This window comes from Sparus aurata, chromosome 8 (genome assembly GCF_900880675.1).
Source record: "Sparus aurata chromosome 8, fSpaAur1.1, whole genome shotgun sequence".
In the NCBI taxonomy this organism is placed as follows: Eukaryota; Metazoa; Chordata; class Actinopteri; order Spariformes; family Sparidae; genus Sparus; species Sparus aurata.
Window position 1 is genome coordinate 34,636,441 of NC_044194.1, and position 15,400 is coordinate 34,651,840.

The 15,400-nt window shown below is 42.4% G+C and overlaps 1 protein-coding gene across 1 annotated transcript in view; it reads left to right on the plus strand.

Moving 5' to 3' along the window:
• Positions 1 to 12,494, plus strand: part of carmil2 (capping protein regulator and myosin 1 linker 2) — a 115,280-nt gene extending 102,786 nt beyond the window's left edge. Inside the window, exons 39-40 of the mRNA XM_030426976.1 lie at positions 9,280 to 9,393; positions 9,526 to 12,494. Coding sequence (XP_030282836.1) covers positions 9,280 to 9,393; positions 9,526 to 10,115 — 704 coding nt within the window. The 3' untranslated portion in view covers positions 10,116 to 12,494. The remainder of the gene's footprint in view (positions 1 to 9,279; positions 9,394 to 9,525) is intronic.
• Positions 12,495 to 15,400: the final 2,906 nt, after the last annotated feature.

Below are 15,400 nucleotides of genomic sequence, written 5' to 3' on the forward strand. Positions count from 1 at the left end.
CTGAGTCGACTAATGCAGCTACACAGCTGGTCTCACTTCCAGCCAATTAGCTCAGCGAGTTAGGAGCTGGTTCTTGGTGTCAAGGGTTGTGTGTTCGAGACCCAGCAAGGGTGATGATGGTGATGATGAGGATGATGACAGATCAAAATGTCAGATGTCCTCAATATGAAACACAAGACAATTGTCCTGATGGTGGCATCACAGCAAGCCTCTAAATTAAATAAAAACAAATAGCTTGGACTGGACCATGGGTGAAAGCTAACTGAATTTTGCATAAAGGTCCAGTCTCATGCCAGATTACTTCAGCTGTAAACCCAAGCCAATAGTCCTGACGGTGGCGCTACAGCAAGCATCTAAAGTTAAAACTTTGAAAATTCATAACAAATCAACCTGCTAGAACTTCACACTTTCATCAAACTGTAGCCCGAGTACTAAAAAAACTTTTGTACATTAAAACCTATTAAAACTTATGAAGTCCATCACTCTGTTTTTTTTAAACTGTAAAACGTATAAAGAACTCTCACACTACTGTAAACATATAGCCTACCTGCAAATAAATAGATAGATAAATAAATCTTCAATGTTCATGAAAAAATTGAACATTTTTTAGAGTCATGGTAGATGATGTTTGACAAATATCAGAATTTTACCTAAAAAACTGAATTTTTGAGAACATTTTGAATTCTGCTCTCATGTGAATAATTGCAGTCAATGCATTTTTAAACATTAGTTATTTACTTATGGAGCAAATGAATCATTTTTAAAAACAAATTACCAACATCTCCATGCTGCAATATGTGTATTTTCAGTTTTTTGTCTTGATAACTGAATTTTTTACAGTGGTTTCAAATCTGCCTGCACAACAGTGATTGGCTTAATCAATTTGTCAAGCCACTGTTATAATGCCAATTGCCAATTAGCTCAGAGCGATAGATGACAGTCTTTGGTTCCAGACGTTGTGAGTTCAAGCCTGAAGTCGTCCAAAGTGAACATTGTTGTCAACTGTCTTGTCTTCCTATTCTCCTGTTTGTTGCTCAGAATTGCCTAATTTTGCCAAAAAATAGCCTGGACCCGACCCATCGCTGCGCAGCAGCTATAATTTTGATTTTGCCATTATATTTCATCTTAAAAGCTATTTACTTGGTGTCATTATTTCAGCACAACCTCACATGTGTGACTGTACAGTTATTTTTTTTATTTTGACATACTGTATTAACACAATGGACCTAAAATCACAAACAAAAAAAAACCATGAAATCCGAGTAGAAAAAGTTAGATTTTTTTACTGTGAAAACCACAAATATGTTTAACAAACCATTTTTTTATTTTTTTTATTTTACTTATAATGCAAATATAAATTGTTGTTTATCTAAATTTGTGCATACATTTAAAACATTTACAAAGTTATATGTAACTATTTACATTTAAATGCAGGCAATGCTCAGGTCTGCCTGAGCTCCTTCCAGCTGAATAAATAGCTGGACTGCCTGCTCCACATTCAGCTTCTCCTCATTATTCTGACTCATTAAACAAAAAAACGAGTCCACTACTCACTTAATACACTACACCAAACACTACATAACACACTAACTACACACTCCAAACACGCTAAATGTTACAAATCTCTCAACTCTCACACACACCGACCGTCGTTGCATGTCAATCATCCGCCTAGGTCCATCCCACAACTTCCTGTTCCTCAACAACCAAACTTGCTGCTTGGACACTTTCGTGACAAAAGCCCGTTTTTACCGTTTCTTCCTGCACCAGACACAAAGCAAATGTGACGGCGATGTTCGCGAAAAAGCGTGGCGGACATTATTTACCCAAGGTCCGGTTTTGGACGTGCTGATGCTTCCGGTCCGTCGCCTCGGGAGGTGGGCCGTGTAGCTAGCCGCTAGCTGCTAGCTAGCGGCTAGCTACACACGAACATCCACAGATTCCGATTCCACTTTGTTGTCCGCACGTCTCCGGATCTCCTCAGACCCGAACAGACTCGGTCCGGACTCGTTTAATCTCATTAATCCACAACAGTCAGTTTAGATGCACAGAACAGAACGGGACCGAACCACCGGCAAAATCCCGGTCCAGCTCGCACCGCTGCAGGTATAAATCTGCTTGTTTCTTAAGGTGGGGGGTCGCGGTGGGCTCTGCAGTGATTGGCTCTGGTGCGCACGTGGCCACGGTGTGCAGTGATTGGCTCTGGTGCGCATGTGACTATAGTGGCTCCGGTGGACAATGCTCGTGGAATTTATAAAGCATTTATGAAATAATTTATTAACGGTATCATTGCAGTCCACACAAATGCGAAATTGCACACCCTTGAACCACGCAGCAGCCATGTTGAAACTCTCAGGTCAGTCTGATCCTGATCCGCAGAGATATTTGAGGAACACACACATACACACACAGACAGACAGACAGAGATTCCTTGTATTTGTAGATAGATGTTTGGGGATAAAGAAATGTAATCTTTTGAGCAGCTATCGTTGCAATATGGTTTACCCAAGACTCATTTATTTCCATTTGTCCAAGTGAGAAGTTATCTTTTAGATGTCGTAAAAAAGAAATCTGTTCAAGAAATAAACCCCATCATAAAATGCATGCTTAAGATATATGACTGTGGTGCTGAAACAAAACTCTTAACTAAATTAGTTGAAATAATACAAGCTAAATATCAAGATAAACAAATGGATCTAAATTTAAAAAACAAATGGGAAAATGAAATTCCTTGTAATATCTCACCAGTAGATTGGGAACAAATGTGTAAAAACATACATGAAACAACTAATTCAAACTACTGGAAAGAAATTGCATGGAAGATTATAAATTGATATTATAGGACACCCCAAATCCAAAGTAAATATAAAAGTTAATATAACCTCTGCTGTGGTTTCTGACAAGAGCCGGTCCTATGTCGGCGGAGTAGATTTCACAGCTGAGTCTTTGCTGTGGAGATCAAAGCAAGCATAAAATGTGTTCAGCTCATCCAGCTGTGTAGCCTCACACATGATGGAGCCACTCCTGCATTTGTAGCCTGTGAATTTTCATTTACCTACTATTAGGGCTGCACGAAAAATCGTTAAAAAATCGCAATCTCGATTCACACATACACTTGATCTCATTTCCACACATAGCGATTCTGAATCATTTTATATCTAGAGCTGAATCAAAAACAAATGCTCCCATTTTCCTCACGGATTTTTTGAAGCACCCCAAAACGCAGCACTTGATTCAGTGGAGGAATCCCGCCTGCAGTTGAGTGTTTGGAAGGAGTGAGTGAGAAGCTGTTTTTAGACGGGGCAGCAAGCCGCCAATCTGCCCTTTTGGCGGCTAGGTCCGCGGTTTTAGACAGAGGGCGGCAAATTGAGGGTCAGTTTTGGTTCGCCGATTTGCCTCCTCGGAGGGTACACTTATTTCCACCTCGCCTGCTAGATGGGCAACTGGACAGCCGCTGAGATCCGGGAGATGCTAGCGTCTCCTGGATCTCTAGCTGTATGGTTGTGTTAGCTTGTTGTTGTAGCGACAAGCTAGGAACGGTGGCTACTTTCAAATTAAAAGCCCCCCGCTAAGAACCCAGTTCTTAACTCCAATTGGGTGCAATGTAAAGCTTTACACTTTGGGCTTCACGTCATGTCACATGTTTACGCTGACCCCAGAGGCAGCTTTTGGAAAAGGAGGAATATTACGCCTCAGTTTTAGAAAGCCGACCACAGCAACTATCACATATCACCTAGCCAAGGATACGGCCCCAATAAACACTGTACAACATGAGGGATAAAAGGATGCCCTCTCATCTTGGAGACAATTTTTTTTTTTTTACTTTTGTAAAAATCATTTTTCATCCAGTGATAGAACTTCAACAAAACAAAAAAAAGCATTGCTTTGGCAGAGGTATAGTAGTATGCCTCTGCCATACTACAATGTTTTTGTTTTTTTTTGTTAAAGTTCATCAGTGCAATAAACATTTTGTGAAAAAAATCGGGCCAGAGAATCGTGATCTCAATTCTAACCAAAAACATCGTGATTCACATTTTTCCCAGAATCGTGCAGCCCTACCTACTATGTATCTTTAGCAGAGGAGGCTCGTCCATAGAGGCAGAGGAGGTTGGTCCTCCTCTATTTTTGAGAGGCAAGAGGAAGGTCAATTTTTTTTTTAAGAAAGAGTAACTGGTTGAAATAAATCATTACCAAATCTCAGTATCATTTATATAATATTATATATATATTATATCATAAAAAAAAGTTTCTTCTTTCGAAGAAAATCAACTTAAAACGGTTCAACAGCGACAGCTGCAGACGGAGGAGACAGAGCAGTCTGTGAGAGGAGCAGGGAGCAGGAAGGTGGGGGTAGAGGAGGACGGAGGGCTTCTGTCCTCCGTGGGAGGGATCTCCTTCCATTCACTCAATGCATTTAGGATTTTTTCATGCTGATCTATGATTGGCCAAGACACGTAAAATGACACGCTAAGGGAGGACGTCCTCCCTTACCAATCAGCAACCAGAATACAAGATTGACAGCAGGTTGGTCCAATAACAGTTCCCAAATTTCATTCTCACATTTATACAACCATAAACAAAAAAATACTTCTATGTATTTTACAGCTTTCACTGCCAGCCATGCTCGGACAAGAAATATGGAGTTTTCAGCGATATTGGAATTGGTTTCAAAGGAAATATAAGCACATTTCTGAAAGAAAAAAAACTGTTCGGAGAAATCAGAGAGAAGCAGTCAGAAAGATAATTCATAGGTTTCGTACACATTGGGGTACACATTGGTATTTTTTTTGTCTTGTATATTAGCCATTTAATTAAATGTTTTTTAAAGAAGTCTTGTAAGTCATTGTTTTATTGCTTAATTTTCATTGAATATAAGAAAGTAGGGTTAATTAGAATAGAATAGAATAGAATAGAATTACTTTAATGATCCCAGACTGGGAAATTATTTTTGTTACAGCAGTAGTGGGTCAGCAAATAAAACACTTAAAACACATAAATAGAATCCAATATATACATAGTGTATATATACAGTGCACAGTGTGCTATAAACAATAAACAATAATAATATATACAACAAAACAAAATATGCAAAATATACTATAACAATAATAATATATACAACAAAACAGTAGAGAGACCAGAGGTCTCTGTCAGGCAGAGGTGAGAGAGTTGTTGTATAAAGTGATGGATTGTGGCAGGAAAGATTTCCTGTATCTGTTGCTTCGACAGCGAAGCTGAAGCAGCCTTCCGGAGAAAGTGCTCCGCTGTCTGACCAGTGTGAGTTGGAGAGGGTGGAGAGGATTATCCATGATGGATAACAGTTTTTTCAGTGTCCTCCTCTCCACCACAGCCTCCAGAGTGTCCTGTTTGCAGCCAATCACAGAGCCAGCCTTCCTGATCAGTTTGTTGAGTCTGTTGGTGTCGCTGGCTCCAATGCTGCTTCCCCAACAAACCACAGCAAAGAAAAGTACACTGGCCACCACAGACTGATAAAAGATCTCCAACATCTTGCTGCACACGTTGAAGGATCTCAGCTTCCTCAGGAAGTAAAGTCTGCTCATCCCCTTCTTGTAAACAGCTTCAGTGTTAGATCTCCAGTCCAGTCTGTAGTTGATGGTAACACCCAGGTACTTGTAATCCTCCACCGCCTCCACATCCTTTCCCAGAATGCACAGAGGTTGGAAAGCCGTCTTCCTCTTCTTCCTGAAATCTATCACCATCTCTCTGGTCTTGCTGATGTTCAGCCGCAGGTGATTCTGTCCAGTCCACTCCACAAAGTTGTCTACCAGTGCCCTGTACTCCTCCTCCTGTCCCTCACTTATACACCCAACAACAGCCAAGTCGTCAGAAAACTTTTGCAGGTGACACGACCCGGTGTTGTACTGAAAGTCAGTGGTGTATAAGGTGAACAGGAAAGGTGACAGTACAGTCCCCTGTGGAGCTCCTGCATCACTAACCACCGCATCAGACAGAACACTGCCCATACGGACAAACTGTGGCCTGCCTGTCAGGTAGTCAGTAATCCAGGAGATCATTGTGTCGTCTACACCCATCACCCGCAGCTTCTCCCCCAGTAGCAGTGGCTGAATGGTGTTAAAAGCACTAGAGAAATCAAAGAATGTGATTCTCACAGTGCCTCCTCCACCATCCAGGTGCGAATGGGCTCGTTGCAGCAGGTAGATGACAGCGTCATCAACTACCAAGTGGGGCTGGTAAGCAAATTGCAGAGGGTCTAGCAGGGCTCTCATCTGCGGCCTCAGGTTGGCCAAAACCAGTCTCTCCAGCACCTTCATGACGTAAGATGTGAGGGCCACTGGTCGATAGTCATTGAGGTCTGATGGTGTCGACTTCTTTGGAACAGGAACCAGGCAGGAAGTCTTCCAAAGCACCTGTATTCTCTCCTGACCCAGGCTCAGGTTGTAGAGGTGTTGTAGGACAGGAGACAGCTGGCTGGCACATGTCTTCAGGATCCTGGGGCTGATACCGTCAGGGCCTGCAGCCTTCTGCTGGTGGAGTCTCTCCAGCTGTCTCCTAACCTGGCCTGCAGTCACAGTCATGCAGGGGAGGCTGCTGGTGTCTTCAGTGGAGGACGAGGAGGTGGAGGAGGAGGAGGAGGTGGAGAAGGAAGAGGTGGAGGAGGAGGAGGAGGAGGAGGAGGAGGAGGAGGAGGAGGAGGAGAGGTGCTGCACAGGAGAGCTCACAGCAGGGGAGTGAGGGAGGAGGGGAGGAAGCATTTGGGGCAGTGAGGGTGTGTGGGGGTCTGGAGGTGTCATGGAGACGACAGAAGGCTGTGAGCTGAACCTATTGAAGAATCTGTTCAGCTCGTTTGCCCTCTCCAGGCTGCCCGATGACTGTCTGCCGCTCACCTTACACCCAGTGATCTGCTTCATACCAGTCCACACATCCCTCACATTGTTCTGCTGGAGTTTGGCCTCCAGCTTCCTCCTGTAGGCGTCTTTACAGGTCCTCAGCATATCCCTGAGTTCATGCTGCACTCTCCTCAGTTCTTCCCTGTCTCCAGACCTGAACGCCCTCTTCTTCTTGTTAAGAAGGGCTTTCAGGTCATTGGTGATCCACGGCTTATTATTAGGGAAGCAACGTACAGTCCGGGTTGGCATGGTGGTGTGTTCACAGAACCTGATGTATTCTGTGATGCAGTCGGTCATGCTGTCCAGATCCTCTCCATGTGGCTCAACAAGTGCATCCCAGTCTGTCGACTCAAAGCAGTCCTGTAGTGCGTCAGCAGCCTCCTGAGTCCACCTCCTCACGCTCCTAGTGTGGACAGGCTGCCGCTGAACAAGGGGGATATACTTAGGGGTCAGCAGAACCAGGTTGTGGTCAGATCTTCCAAGAGGGGGGAGGGCTGTGGGACTGTATGCATCCTTAGCATTTGCATACAACAGATCCAGTGTGTTACAGTCTCTGGTGGGGCAGTCAACATACTGGTGAAATGTTGGAAGGGTTTTGTCCAGTGAGACATGATTAAAATCTCCAGTGATGACAATAAATGCATTAGGATGCTGCGTCTGTATCTGGGCAACAGCGGAGTGGATGACGTCACAGGCCAGCGCTGCATCAGCTGAAGGAGGAACGTACACACCGATAATGACGGCGGACGTGAACTCCCAGGGCAAATAATAAGGCCTCATCCCCACAGTCAACAGTTCAATGTCCGGGGTACAGAGACGTTTCTTCACGTGAACACGTCCGGGATTACACCACCTCTCACTCACATACAGTGCAATCCCTCCTCCTTTCTTCTTTACGCTGCTTATCACGTCCCTGTCCGCCCGAACAGTGCTGAAGCCGGGAATGGCCACGCTGTGGTCCGGGATGTGTGAGTGAAGCCATGTCTCCGTGAAACACAACACACTGCACTCACGATATTCCCTCTGAGCCTTTATCAGCGCGGCGAGCTCGTCCGTCTTGTTCCCCAGAGACCTCACGTTTCCCATGACGATCGCCGGTACAGCCGGTCTGTGTCTCCTCCTCTTCACCCTCCGTTTCACTCCGGCTCTGCAGCCACGGCGTCTCCTCCGCAGCTCCTTCAGGACCTCAGGTCTGGCTCCGGGCAGCAGTGCAGGTTCACACAGCGCAATCAGCTGGTCGCGTGTGTAAACAATGCACTCAGTGATGCACTCCTGACCCTCCGTTGCTAGGGCTAGCAAAAACATCTCAAAAACATAACAAAAAGTGCCGTAAAAGTTCAAAAAGAAAAAAAAAGAAAGGTGTTTTTCCTCTCCCAGTCTCCGTAGAAGAGCCGCCAAAAGTTCAGCGAAAACCAGAACACAAACACAACACAAATACAACAAAAACTACGAAAAAAACGTAAAAACCCACGGGAGCTGCTGTTACAGGCTGCCACCTAGTACGGCGCCATAGCAACCGCTATTTTTTATATAGTTGACTTGTATAAAATAACATGACACCGTGGACTGGTTTTCCTCCTGTCCTCCCCAATTTTTTCAGTCACCAGCCGCCACTGATCTTTAGTATACATTCAGACCAAACACGGTGGTGTAGAGAAACACCACAGGGTGGTGCAGTGGTGTGGGAATGTCACTCTATGGACACAAGACCAAACAGACTGATCACAAGTGAAGCATCACACTACCTGGAGATTTGTCCTTTGTGTTCCCTATGTAGCATTTAGCCATGCAAATAACATGCCCCACACCTGACCAGTTCTACACTGCCTCTGATTTGCCATCATGCTGATCCTAGAGTGATCGTGGTTATCCACAGATGTCACTGCACTGTGGTTTCAGTCATTTATGTTGTGATTCCGGTCACCAGTTTATGTGATTGGCTGCTTTTTGGCCCTCACCCCTCCATTCAACCAGGCCGCCTGGTTTTATTTCATTCATTTTCCTCAAGACTGATGTTGCTATCCTGAGTAGCAGCATCTTGGAACATTTGCCAGTATGTACACTCAAAACATTCCTGTAGGGTTGCTGCAGTTTCATCTGTACACACTTTAACAGGTTTTGTTACTGGTGGTTTAACCCTTTTATCAGCTGGGAGGCAGAAGGCAGAGAAACTAAAAGAATAATTGTATACATAAACCATTTTGCTGATGGTCTTGTTTACTTATGTAGGCCATGTAGAGGCATCAGTATTAAATTAAGACCATTTCGTAACCAAAGTTTAAGGTGCAATAATAGATTTTTGGTCATCGAAGTGCAGAAGAATTCTCAAACTGACAGATTTCACTTATCTTTTGTAGATAAATACGGGTTAATGCAGCCATAAATATAAGTTGTTTCCCACCTTTCTTAGAGCTGAAGGCAGTGTTACAGAGGTCACCCATCCGTTTCCGGGGCAACAGAGGGGATCTGCCCACCTGCGCTGAAGATCCATCTTGTAGGGAGGAAACACAAAAAGCTCAAACAGGTGAGAGAGGTCTATCAGTCGTGCTTATAACGTACTTTCTATTTTATTCTTACCTTCATCTTGTTTGTTGTTTTTCTTTCTTTCTGTGATCTAAGCTTATTCTTCCATCTGTCTGTGTTCTCCATCACCCAGCCAGTGACACAGGGAAACAGACATCTGAAGAAATGAAGGAGGCTATCCAGAATGAGGAGCTGAATGCAGAGAGGGAAAGGATGAGCTGTGGCAGAATGGTAGCTGAAACCAAGCCCCTCTCACCAGAAGGGGATGAAGATCCTGGCTCAGGGTGTTCCTCTTCTACCACTCAGACTCAACGAGAGGTATCAGCTTCCCACGTCTTCAGTCTAGCTGCAGCCCTTGACAAAGCGCCCTCAATCCTAGAGAGGCCTCCAGCACTAACCCAAACACTGGAAAAGCCCCCTGTAACCCCCACATCCCAGATAAAGAGCCCCAGCACTGCCCGAGCATTGCCCAAAACTGTAGAAAAACTGCTGGTGTCCCCACCACCCCAAGAAATGATCCCCAGCACAATCCCAGCTACATCCGCACCCCCAGAAAACCCACAAGTGAGTCCTGTGTCCCATAAGGAGAGGGGCCCTGGCACAGTATCAGCCACTGTGGATCTGAGAAACAGCACACAGGAGAGAGGAGAGGTGATTTCTAAACAGCACACAATGAAAGCAAAGCCAGCAGACCAAAGAACTGAGCCCCCTCTGTCTGAATGATACATACAGATCCACTCATCTGAGGAAAACAGACATGTGGGAGAGAGAGGAGGATGGGGTCTGTGACATCACTGAGACCAGGAACTGGGAGGCTATAAGAGGCCTGAGAAAAGCGTGATTGTTGTCCCTTCCAGTAGAAAAACAGCTGCTGTGTACAGCTAACTTCTGTACAGTTTGTATATTGGCTGTTTGTGATGAATAAACTTAACAAGTGGTTCAGTGGCCAAATTCAAGGGTGCCCAGGATAAGATCGGTTTTGAATCTCTCATGACAACTGAACAAACCTCTCTGCTGGCCATAACCTGTTCAAGGGGAACATCCTGAAAATATATTTTTTTCCCTTAACAAAATAAGAGTCCCCAAATACACCTGTTTTAGTTTATTTTAGACTTCCATCATCTTTTCAAATGTACCAAATTACCCAAGCAGCAAATGTACAGACGTTAGCTGTAGCTAGCTAGAAACATACTGACTGTGTGTGTGTAGAGTTTGTCTGCGTTTGTTGACATATCGTCCTTGGCTGATGTCACAAAGTTACCAGCATACTTATTTTGCTTCAGATTCATTGTTTTGTCATTTCCATGCATTGATCAAACCGGAGTCATAAAGCTGCAGGCTAGTGGGTCATATTTTGCTCAAGTTGAAACATGTTTTAATCATTTAATTCTTTGCCTCAATTCGCACCACCCAGGGCCAATCTGCATCTTTGCAGTGAGAAATATGCAACTGGGCTGCCTCTAAAATTTGAATTCAATCTGCTCACATCTTCAAATTCATGACCCAATTTGCATGGGACTAGTACTACCAAGAGTATTACCACTAGTATGTGATGTAGAAATTACCACTTTACATTTGTGTTTGATTCGGCACATTCACAGGGGATAAAAGAATTCTGTATTTTACTCATATCTACGGACATTTTCATCTGGTTATGATGCCAAGGCTTGTGTTGTGTTTTGTGTTACAGGCATAAATACACATTTCCTCCTCATTTAGATCATATAGAAGATGCTCTATGACTGTACTTGAATATGACAACCATTTGTTGCTCCTAACCTTCTCTCTCATAATGTTTAAATGTCAACATAGCTGATCTCAGAGCACAGTTGTTGACTGCTGTTCAACATCTTATGAGATACAATAAAATTTCATATTTGTTCAGTTGTCCGACTTTAAAAGAGAGACGTTTAACAAGAAATAGAACCCCAGGTCACAGACATGCTGATTCACACATGATTAACACTATCACATGACCTGTGTTTGGTGAATTATGGTAGGTAATATGAGGTGGAATTTTTACTTGACATATTATGAACATGGCAGATTTAGATTAAAATAGAAGACATTCCAGTGGCACTCCAGCTCAGCTGGCAGAGCATGTGACCCAGGTACAGAGACTGTGCCACTTAGTGTTCAAACCTGACATGTGGCCCTTTTCTGAATGTCATCCCTATCTCATTTAATTAATTAATCAATCAAGGAGTATGGCCTAAACCTGCTCAATCTGGAAAGTGTCATGAAATGACTTGGTGTGAATTGGCACTAGTCAAATAAGATGGATTGACACATTGATGGTTTTCCCTTTCTCCCCGTTTCCTGTCCCTGTTAGCCTATGTCATCTATAACGCCAAACAAATCAAATCTAAGACATCCTCCTAAACTATTACAAATTAATACCAGTCCTGTGTATATAGGACGTGAGTCTAAAATGGGACACAGCTAGCATCAGCTAAATCATCAAATGAGATAAGAGAGTTTCAACTATGCCAGAAACATAATGTAAACTGCATGAATAGAAGAGGTACAGAACCAAACCTGTCACACCATCCATGTGGGAACATGGTCTTTTTTCTTTTGCTTTGTTAAAATGTTTTTACATTGGTCCTTTTAGAATCTCTAAGTTAACGCATGGGACACTAAGGCTCTGCATGTTGCCGCATATTTCTGTGGAATCACATCAGTATGTAACATTCAGAACACTTCAGCTTGAGTCACTCCATCAAACAAACATATATGTCATCGCCATGTCCATCATATCACAGGAGGACCAGATAGGATCCCAATAAAGACCTATAAATGATCAGATATTGTGAGATAACAACACAAGTGTATTCAGTCTTTCAACTCTCAGGTTGGTTGTGAAGAATGGTGTGTTTTTTGTTGGAGCAGACCTCAGTTCAGCTCCCTGTGCTGCCAGAGACCTGAGCCTCCATCTCATCCTAGGAGAGAATTTATTTTCTACAGTCATGTTTATCTTTGCCTTGCACTCACAGAATACGTACAAAACTACATAAAGCAACAAAAAACAAAGTTATGAACAGAGTCTAAATCCATACCTATACTTGTTAATGATTATTAAAATGATGAGTTGTGTCATAATTTAGTATTTGTGTTTTTATTTTGGGTCTGTTTTTTATTATCTTCAGTCTGTGATCAAGAGTCTGTCAGGTCTGGGAAAATAACTGTTATGATGCCATTGGGATGTAAGAAGGGTTACACACATAACACACTGGGGACGGGGAGTTTAAACATCATCATATGTTCTGCTAGTGTTTTTGGAGCTTGATCCATACCAGAGACTAAAAGTTAACATATCTCAGCGTCTGCTGCTTTGAGTATTTTGTGATGTGCCAACATATACATATAAACATATATATAGAGAGAAAAGTTCAGCTTTTGGCTTTCTGCTGATACATTTTAGATAAAGGCAGATGGGGGATGGGGATGAGAGAGGGAGGATCTTGTTGTTCTCAGTCATCCAGGTCATGGTAATCCTAAATGCTCTATCGTAGCCAACTGGACTTTGTTCAGTTTCTTGATGATGTTTCACCTCTCATCCAAGAGGCTTCTTCAGTTCTAACTAACTGGAGGGGAGCTACAGGCTTTTAAACTCTGTTTGTTCCAGTTTGACATAGATGTTTTCCTTTACTCCTATTTCAAACCATCTGTCTTCTCTGGACAAGATGTTTACATTGTTGTCCTCAAATGAATGTTTTTTTTCTCCTTTAGATGTAAGTGAACAGCAGAGTCTTGACCTGAAATCTGTGCAGTCCTGGCTGTATTGAACAGCATGAACCACCATCTCCTCTTCCTCCTACTACCTTTGTAACCCCACAGAGTTTAAAGCCTACAACTCCCCTCCAGTTAGTTTGAGCTGAAGAAGCCTCTTCGATGAGAGGTGAAAGATTTTAAGTAACTAAAACAAGTGCAGTTTCCTACGATACAGCACTAAGAAAAAGGCAATCTTAATGAAAAAGTTGAAAACATAATGGTATGCAGACCGAGCTGAGTGCGGGCAGGTAGTATAGTAGTAAAGAAACTGAGGCTGGTATACAGGTGAGTGCTGTAGGCAACTTGGATTGCGTACTAATAGCTGTAAATTCTAATCTGTCTTAAAAATGTGTTTGTAAACATTCCAATATTTGTTCAGTATTTTGGTATGACTGATATTCCTTCACATTATTAGCATAATTCACAATATGTTCCAGGCATACTGGTTTTCTATTCTCTCTCTATTATCATTATCATGTTCTGTGGAGGATGACTGTTGAATACAGCATGGTGGCAATAAAAGACAAGGCAGCCACAGTTCTGGGACATTGTAAAGATATGTCAAACTTACAAAGATAAGACCAGGTGAAGTATTCTTTATGTTATCTGGAAAGTGAAATGAATTAGGAAAAAAGCAAAGCTAACCATAACAGCATGACAAAATGTGGCCTATTTGAGATGTAAAATAAATGTAATAGTTGTTGCAATTAGCACAGCAGGAAATTCTGTATATTGTATGTCTAACTACATTCTGTATAAAGCCTGAACGTATATGCAGAAGGTAAGAGGAGAAGAAGAGGAGGTGGCACTAAAGGAACCAAGCTGAAGTATTATCTACTAGGCAGGACATTCACATTTTTGCCAAACTTTGGCTTTTGACATTTACTTCAAGAGTGCATAAAGGCTGATATAGTGAAGGTTCATTACGTCACATTCATTTTGCAGGTTTTTGTTCAACGTGCATCCAATCTCAATATGATTTCATCAGAAATTACATTATATAATCATATAATTATACAGTTTAAATTTGACAGACTGAAACCTTTTTTAAACCTCTTTCCTTCAATGCTGTTTGTTTCCTGGGAATTTTTTCTTTTTTTGGCAATGCCACTGTGCTGCTTAAAATTTTGTTGTGTTTTGTAAAATGTATTTTCTGATGTGGTTTCCTTTGCACGAAGAGGGGGTTGGAATGAAGAGTTTGGATTATGTTTATTTTTTTTATGAAATTGTGTTTTTTGTGTTCATTAATTTTGTCCTACACCTTGTACCTTATTTTAAAAGGTCCCATACTGTAGAAAGGGAGATGTCTTTTTTGTTAATAAAGTAGGTCTGTGTGCTATGTAAATACTGCCAAATTATCAAAAAGCACATATTTAGAAACTGCGGATGCATTCTGAATCGCATACTTTTCTTTTGAGTTTACATACGTTCTGCAGCTGACCTTACAAAATACATACTGTTGTCTGCAGTATACATACAATTGAGACCTTCTATTTCATCATGACAGTGTGTCTTAAAGTTTGACCCTCTTGCTCCTACATTCATTGTAGCCTTAGTGCAAAAATTTGGAGTACAAAGAAGGTAGAACTGTAACTTAAATATGCTTTCATCTGTCATTGTGGTCTAAGGCTGTGATGTCAACTATACATTCACCTACCTAAAATACCGCAGTAGCACTTTTGACACAGATTCCGCATTATAGCTGCAATGAAGGTTCACCTTAACCCTGCCTTTTTTTGCTCACACTGAACCAAGCTGCACCAGCATTAAACTGCTCCAGTGTGTCATTTCATACACGATGCCAGTGCGGAACCAAAAGAGTTGGATGGTACACATCATGACATTGACATCTGTATTTTGTTTTTTTGTGTGTCCTCCTGTCAGTCTAAACATGCAGCTGTTGACTGTTTATAATCATATGGATGCTGTTATAATGTGTTGGGAATGAGATCCCGACCCACCATGCAGCCTGGAAAGTGACAAATGTTATGTTCAAGGTTTTGTTCTAAAATACATAATTACATACATAATCCGGGGACTTTGATACTCCCTCCAGTGGTGGATCAGTGATGGAATGAAACTGTTCCCCCATTCCCACCACTAACTTTCATATAGATAGTGAGCCAGAATATTGTCACATGATCCCCACCTTGAAAGCTGATGAAATATAAACAGGGTTTGTGGTGCCTGCATAGGTCTGTGAGAGCTGGGAGAGCAAACTGAGCTTTATGGGA